The 8,666-nt window shown below is 40.6% G+C and overlaps 1 protein-coding gene across 1 annotated transcript; it reads right to left on the bottom strand.

Annotated features, from left to right (window-relative positions):
• Positions 1-6,841: 6,841 nt before the first annotated feature.
• ZBTB43 (zinc finger and BTB domain containing 43) lies at positions 6,842-8,292 on the bottom strand. The gene has a single exon (XM_010132249.1). It carries the CDS (start codon positions 8,290-8,292, stop codon positions 6,898-6,900), a length of 1,395 nt encoding a protein of 464 aa, XP_010130551.1. The 3' UTR covers positions 6,842-6,897.
• Positions 8,293-8,666: the final 374 nt, after the last annotated feature.

Here is an 8,666-nt window from a genome sequence, read left to right as displayed (position 1 = left end):
GAAGTCCCCGCGTACCGGGAGCAGCGGGCGGGGCCGTCCCCGCGCCCAGGGGCACGGTGCGGAGCGCAGGGGCAGAGGCACACCGGAGCAGCCTGAAGGCGGCTCCGCACGGAGACACAAGTTTGAGCTTTAACCGAGGTCGGTGCGCGCACAGGCAAATCCGATCCCGGAATTGATAACGTAACACGCACCGGCAGCGGAGAATTTCAAAAACCGCGATGAAAAGCGTTGGAGAGCACTGTGAACAGCTTGTGGCATCGTCAGCGTTCTTTCCTGAACCCGCACGGGCTCCTGCGTTGCGAGAGGCCAGTCTTACTTGTCCCCGGGTGCCAGGCGTACCTCGGGCAGCGCACCCGCCTGGGGCAGCTTGTGGAGAGGAAACCCCACGCTGTGAGCTACCACCTCCACTGAGCACTGAGAGGTGGGAACTGGGACGTTCACCTGTGTTACGCTGCGTTTGCAACTCATGCGCGTGGTTTTTGAGGTTATGCTGCGTCTGCGTGTAGGTTATGTGGGGCAGCGATTCCCTGTTCTGCCAGACAGCTCATGTACTGGGCGGCAGGTCAGTAACTGGTGCCAGCAGGTACTGCTGGGGTATCCACAGGGTCTAACCTTGGCCATCAGGTGCTCTCTTCTGGAGGTATGTCTTTCTCTCCCTATAAAACATATGGGAGACAGACCTCAGGAATCAGGTGTTGAGTGGTAATCAGATGAAGCAGCAGCCTGGGGGAGCATCCTGACCAGGGCATAAATAACAGAGCTCAGTAAGGGACACACAAATGGTATTTGTTCACTCAAATCAAAGAAAATCAAACTACTAACTGGGAACAGACAGAATACTTTAGGCTTGTGTAATCAACAGCAGCAGGAAATTAATTTGCTTGTACCATATTCCATTTAAAGTTTCTGAACACTGAGGAGTGTGGCACGCAAAAATTGATTTCTCCAGGAATTAGCCGAATATGCTTTAAATGAGAATGAGCTGATTTTTGTTTAGATTGCAAGCACTAAGCTGCTCAGTCAGAAACATCAGCTATGACAGTTCCAGGAAGACTCAACAAACTGCGGCTGGACAAGTGAACTGTTCACTACGTACCTACATTTGGTCAGGGAGAGGAGTCCTCCTCCCAGGGAGACAACAGAAACTTAATCTAGAATACTTTTTCACAGTATGAAATTTACCTGTAGGCTTTTTGGACATGCAGCTATAATGAAGTCAGCATTCTGGAATTTTCCTATCAGCCCGTACATTCTTTATTGTAACTTTAGAGGTCACCATTCTGCAAAAAACAATTATAAGAAAACCTCTTTGATAATTTTGGACCAACATGTGAACTAATTACCTAAGCACCAAAGAAATGGGCCCAAATCCACAAATTCATCAACTTCCCATGTTACAAAAGTCAGGTTTTAGTTTAGTGTTTTCTGAAGCTAGGCTGGCACATTCTCAATATTTCAAGAAGACACATTACTAGATACACTTTTTCTTTATATATTTAATAAAGTTATATATCAACAACTTTTGGATTTGTACTTTTGTTTGAGCACTTGTTTTGGCAAAAGTGAAATATTAAATACTAGTGCTAGACATGCATTCCTTTCATTCAAGCTTAAGAAAACATTTACAAAGTTGACAGATAACATTTATTAAAACATGTTATACAAAAAAGGGGCATGGGACTCTTCTATAAGAAGAAAATATTGAACAGTAACATTAAATTAAAATCATGCTGTACAATTAGGACAGCAATATTTATAGACAAAACTATCCAACCTCTGCAATACAGGCATAACATCTCACAAAATATCAAGATATGCAAATTTACTATTATAAATGACTTGTTTAGAATAAAAACTTATAGCTCATTAAGGAAGATTCACTTGACTTGCATAAACAGTTACATCTCTGGAAGAAATACGGAATCCCATGAATAATAAAAAAAGGAGCAGCAATCAACAGACACAGGCTTCAAGCAAAAATCGGAACTTACAATTTAATCACATTAAAAATATACCATTTTGTTTTCCAGCATCTTCCCCTAGGGCACTGACAGCTTACACCTTATAGCTGAGGAAGCCTAGCTATCCAATGAAGCATTTAAAGGACAAAAACCCCAACTTTCCTTCGCTGTTCTGAGAAAGCTTCTAATTCTGTTAAAGCAAAATACTCAATATACTGCTGTAGGCTCTTATAATTCAGAGACAAGTCACCTTTCTGGCACCCACGCAAAAGTGTTGAGATGACGAGACCTGACACGCCTCCATTCTTTCAGGCTCAACGATGCAGGCACATCAAGTATTCTTTTTATGGTGAGAAACCCAATACATCAGCCTTTGATCACACGCCTTGCTTTTGAAACAGAACAAAGTTTCTCAACCCCCAAACCACCTCAGATGAAAAAAAGCTAAGACCAAAAATTGTAATGACAGTACCTTCTAGAGTCTACCTGCTCACCCATAAAATAAACAAGGTAATGTTTAGAAAACAAAACGATAAAAAAAATAAGATAGCAGTGGGTGAAATAGGAAACTCCTCCCTCAAAAGGGTCAGATGCACACTGAAGCGGAGATCTTAACCCTGCTAATAGCTGAATTTTTCAGAATGGCAGTTCCACAGATTACATGGTAATTAACATCTTAGAAAATGGAATGAGGAGGAACTTAGCTGTAGTATCATTAAGTGTTCTTAGCACTGACAGGACAATGAACAGCTTCACAGTAGCAGGAAATTCTGAGGGCCTCCTGCATGTACAATGATTCTGGTTTTCAGGAGACATGCACTTTACTACAGCCAACAGCGAGCAATATAAGAAATGCACAGACGTTTCTAAGCCCTATCGTTAAAGGTGATGAAGCTTAAGGGAAGATTAATGAAATTCATCATATACATGTGCATTCATATTATATATATATGGATCTCTTCCCTCCTCCCCACAAACAAGAAATATTTCTCACATCTTGAACAAGACCACTCCATTAGCAAAGATCAAGAGCTTGACAGAAGCTGCATCTGTGTATCTTGGTTTACTATGTACAACTGCATTGGCCATAACTTGTAGGGTCTCAGGAGCAGGGGCTGGAAGGGTGCGATGTGGCAGGGGATTGAGAGCTGCCTGGTGCAAGTGAAAGCAGGCTCTAGCCTGCACAACAAAACTTGAACCAGGGGTGCGCACAGTGTCTCTGCTGAAATCCATTTAAGAAAGAGCGGCAGCTGCTAGCAGGAGGTGCAGGGAGACCCACGAGGAGATACTCCCGGGGAAACACATTTGAAAACATGTAAAGAGAAACTGAAGAGCTGCTCTTAGGAAAACACATGGAGAAGACACTGAGGATACGAATAGGGACACACTCACAGAAGTACACACTCCATGCCTGAGGAGATTGATGCCCGAGGGGACTTTGGCCTATAGCTAAGCCATGCCAGAGCAGGTAGCCAAGTAACCTGCTGAAGTAACCAAGGCCCACAGGAGACCCAAGCTGGAACAGGTGCATCCCTGAAAGGACTATGGCCCGGTGTCACTGTGAACGGTGACACTGGCCAGCCCAGAGCAGCAGAGGACACCCACTAAGAGACGAAGAGCATCAGCGACGTCAGCATGCATACAAGCCCAACCTCTGGTGTGATCTGTCACCTCACTAAAAGAACCGGCACAGGCTGAGTGCAACTCAGTGAAAACAAGAGAAACTGAGACTACAAGGGCAGGGAGGTGTTAGACTTAAGTTGAGCCTGAGGAAGGGGGAGGAAAGATGTTTCCGTAAGTGTTTAAGTAATTTTTTGTTATCTTTCCCCCCAATACCTGAATCAGTGATTAGAAGTTTGTCAAAGGGCAATAAATTAAATTCGGAAAAAACCCACATCAACTGTTTTGCCTGTGATAAGCAAAAGTAAGGATTTTAGACATCTCAAGCTTCCCTTAAATCACCAATCCTCTCAACCAGATCTCATGACAACTCAGTTATCAGTCTTTTCCTGCAATCCACTGGTGTCACGTAAATTAACATCAGAGAGTCAAGTGCTACAAAATCAGTGGAGCAACATTTGTTGGACTTTCATGACAATGTCCTAATATGGGGTAAAACAGTAATAGACAAATATTAAGAAGTTACTATTCATGCTACGTCATTAAAAAAGGACATGGTTCTATAATATGATCTACTGGACCTGTTATAAAACCTTTAAAGTGTCTCTCGCAGTACATTTTATTTTAAAGCTTTATTCCAAAGTAATCTAACTGCAGATAGGAGTAATGTTTAACTTTGAAATGTCCCATATAAAAGTCATTCCAAGCTGGTAAAAGAAACAGTTTTGCTGGCAGCTCTGTAGGATGGTCTGGGTTTAACAGAAATAAATTTTTGATTGACCATGATTGTAGTCTGGTGTATCTGACCAGCCTGTTTTATGGTTAAATGGGGAAGAGGCAACCTTAACCTTTTTATGCAACACTGAAGTGACAATTTGAAAGGGGTTGAGAACTAATGTAACATACAAGACCATTCTTGAAATGAGTATGAGAATACCTTCCCTCAAATGTGATGATGGTACTTGCAGAAATGACACCCTGTATGTAGTAAGGCCTTCGAGAATGGAAAAATAGGGCCACGGAGTGAAAGAACCCTTTCCTCTACACTCATGTAAACAGGCAAGCATTATAATTTTTTAATATATATATTAAAAAAAGACAGTGTTAGCAGTGTGGAAACAAATCATAAAGGAAATACAATTTCTAAGTTTAAAAAACATACTTATAAAGTTTTACGGTTTGTTTTTTTGTTTGTTTTTTTTTTTTTTTAAAAATACAAAGTGCTTCTATACATTAAGCAGGTTACAGTGTTAGTGAGCAAATCCCTGTTTAGTTACCTTGATTACAAGGGTTATATATGGTCACCATGGTGTATTGTCGAGTTCAATTAAGTGCTAAGAACAGGAACTCCGTGGTGCTGACCATTCATGCCCATTGCCAGCAATGGGTTCATCTTATTTGGGAATATCTGTTTTAACAAAATTCCATATGAAAAATAGCTGAAGCATTAGAAGATTAAGAATTAAGAGCCTCTTAAAAAAAATTAAAGTTTGTAAGCAGAATGCCAGAAAAGAAGTTACAGTAATTAGAGCCCACTGAGTAGTAAACCCCCAGCTTGTACCAGACATTCATGTTCAGGATACAGTTTGGTTGTATCTTAAGACAATTTCTAACTGGGAGTTCAAAAAAGCATCTAAATAGTAATTATCTTTGTGTGGTTTTGCTTCACCATACGGGGTCATCTGTTTAAGTACTTTATCCTGCATATTGCAGCACCTAATACATAAACTGGGGCCAGATAGGCTTAGGCCTTCGATGCCAGTTAACTTTTCTCCCCACGTTACCAGCACTGTACTTGGACATCACCTCTTCCTACTATAGTCTACGTATGCTCTAAAGGCTCTTTCCTCTTTATAATACATTTCAGTAAAGGACAAAGAAGGGTTAATTGCTTTTGCATAGGACTGCATTAAGCTTTCAACCCCCAAATCCTGTTGCCACCTTTACAACTGATGCATTCACTCTACCTGCAGAGCTGGCAGCATCTCTCAGAACTAGAAACACCCCTCCATCTCTCTCCAAGAATGACAGCCCAGCATATAGATCCTCATCCTAATGAAGCAGAAGTGTCACTTTCCCAGCAAAAATCCAGACTTCGGACATGAGCACGGTACCATGTTCTGCAGTACCACTAATAGACTCAAATACCATACTCGCTACTCTTTTCCACAAGCAACTTCACTTGAAGAGGTAAACAACTCTGGCTGCTTGTGATCACATGTAACCAGTCACAGTAGTTCAGTACCAAGAATCTGTATTATAGTTCTTACTATTGGAGTGAAGAATTATAAATACCTATCAATGACTACTAAGTAATTTTCCTACAGAAGGTTTCTAGAACTAGATAGAAGTTCTCAAATAAGTTTTTGTACCAATAAAAGTCAATTGGTGAATCCACAGAGTTTGGTACTTGCTACTGTAGTGAGCCACAAAAATCTGACAGAAAACTAGAGTTTAAATGTTTGATTAATTTAGGTGTGTTCCAAATGTTATTTTTTTCATGAGATATAATTATTACAATATATAATAATTATTCTAGAAGCACTCACGATATAGCAATCAAAATCAAGTCAAGCCAAAAGTCATACAGCATTATACCCTACAGGAGCAAAGGCAAATTACACCTAATACAGATTGAGGTTTATATAGTGCTCAACTATACTGAAGTGCTGTACAGACTCTAAACAGAAATTGGCCCAAAATCAGACAGCATTTGTTTTACTGAATATGGATTAAAAAGCCAGAAGAGAGATAAAGGAAAGCCAAACCATCTTTAACACAGGCTTTCATTAAGCAATACCGCAAAGGCTATTTAATGATGAAGACTATCTAATGATGCACATTAAGTATGCTGGCAGTCTCCAGTCTGAGGTGGAATTCTAATTTTTTTTTCATTAAAATGTGAATCATATAACCTGATTTGGTCATCTTAGTTCTCGTTTTCATGAAGTAGGGCTACTGGAATTCCTGCTTCATCTAAGTGTATGCAGGATTTCGGTCAATTTAGAATTTTACCTTGAATTTATAAGACTTAAAAAACCAACAGGGCTTCTAAATACTGCTGTGATTACAATCAATGTCACAAAGACCTTACAGACCTCACTTTGCAAGCACCTTTCAGATTAACCATTTGCACTTCACACATCGAACACCTGGAGTAATACTGTGGAAAAGAATATAAAAGTTTGGTCTGCTTATACTAGCATGATCCCAAGAACTTGGCTTTTTGGAGAATTTACAATAGCAAGTACCAGACATTATTTGCATAAGTAGTTTATTTTGCTTACTTTACTAAACAAATGTAAGCATTAGCATGTTAGTTCATCTCAGTAGTACTCTGCTCAGCTTTAGAAGCTTGATACGACTTGGTACAAGAGGTCACATGCCGATGAAAACTGTCCCGCCACATAAATCTTTTCCCACAGATGTTACACTCATACGGTTTTATGCCTGTATGAATTTTCATATGGCCTACAAGATGGTGTTTCATTTTGAATTTCTTACCACAGACACCACAGCCATAAGGTCGAAGACCAAGGTGCATACTCATATGCCGATCTCTCTGACTTTTGTGCGTAAAGCTTTTTCCACACTGACAAGGATACAGCTTATCAGCATGTGAGAATCCAGTGAGGGATGTTTCTTCTTTAATTCCTGTAGCCATTTCAATGCCTTCTCCATAGCCTGCTGCTATCATAAGATCCTGTCTGTGAGTACTTAAATTTCCATCTGCCCTTTCACCAGAAAATTCTTCCATAGAAGAGCCATAGAAGTCAACTTGTTCATCGTAATTACTTTCATCTGCCTGCTCATCAAATTCTGCTTCCATCTTTTTGTCACTTATATGAAAGTCTTCAACACCTGAAGACTGGATTGAGTGATCTGCCTGAATGGCATTCACAGATTCAGAAACTTGGTGTTCATCATAAGGATTATCAACTCCTTCACAGTCCTGTTCAAATCTTTCTGGTTTCACATGGATCCACCGCTTGTGAGACATGATGCTGGGTTTGCTATACATAGGTCTGGTATACTGATACTCTGCACTATCACTAGTTCCTTCTTCACCATCCTGACTGGTCATTCCAGTGCTCAGTCTATCATGTTCTGTTGAAGAATTACTGGGAAGGTACTCATGTTCTGTGAGCTGACACGACAGTTCATCTTTAGAGCTCTCTTCTTCATTTTCACCATCCCTTAGTTCCTGCACTTTGTGGAATTCCGTCTGTCCCCCAGAGCCAAGTTCAAAGGTTTCAACAAGGCCATTGTAACTGCTACTGCTTGGGGACTGATGATCACTACCATGATTCATCTTCTGACACAGAACTGTTGGGTTCCCCTCTAGCACTTCAGTGCATTTATCCACTACATGCCACATCTGTAGGAAACTTGCTGCTGTCAAATAACTAACAATTTCTGGAGCAGGCATTACCAGCCGACCTGTATAGGTAGACAGAAGAATGTTTTCAAATACTCTGGGATTCATCACATCAGGCAGGACTATTCGCCTGCTGTTTTTTAGGAGAACCTGATCACAGAAGTAAGGTGAACTAGCTGCAAGAACAGCTTTATGGGCTCTGAAGAGATGGCCCTGAACTACAATGGACACATCGCATAACTGTCCTTGCTGGCGCTGCTGGTTTAACTTCTGCAAAATGGTGCTAGAAAAATCTGGAAATTCCACTCGAAAAGAGTTTGACCCAGACTCCATTTCATTACAAATTTAGTGTTGTGCTGCAAGAAAAAAAAAAAAAAGAATTATAAATTCTGCTTAGTAAAGTACTGATCTTTCAGTTTCCTTCTACACTTTAACAAATAAAACTTAACCAGACTCCTATGGAACTCAGAACAGTATTTTCTGGAACATATGTCACTGCTTTATTAGTATTTCTTCCACCCCGCCACATTTCTCTCTTTTCTCAAAGTTATACCAAGGCCACAAATTGCTATGCCAGCACATTTTGTTGTGTTTCTCCTATCTGAGAGGACAAATCAACTACAGCAGAAGCTACAAACAGCACACAATACAATGGAATTCCAGAAGAGCCATAGCCCAGCAAGCAGATTTCCTCTGTCAAGTTCCAT

This window comes from Buceros rhinoceros, unplaced genomic scaffold (assembly GCF_000710305.1).
Source record: "Buceros rhinoceros silvestris isolate BGI_N320 unplaced genomic scaffold, ASM71030v1 scaffold40732, whole genome shotgun sequence".
Taxonomy (NCBI): domain Eukaryota; kingdom Metazoa; phylum Chordata; class Aves; order Bucerotiformes; family Bucerotidae; genus Buceros; species Buceros rhinoceros.
The sequence above is the reverse complement of the archived record's forward strand: the minus strand, read 5'-3'. Positions and strand labels throughout refer to the sequence as shown.

Excerpts from the sequence above, each read along its gene's own strand:
- ZBTB43 (XM_010132249.1), bottom strand. The coding sequence starts at position 8,292 with ATGGAGTCTGGGTCAAACTCTTTTCGAGTGGAATTTCCAGATTTTTCT.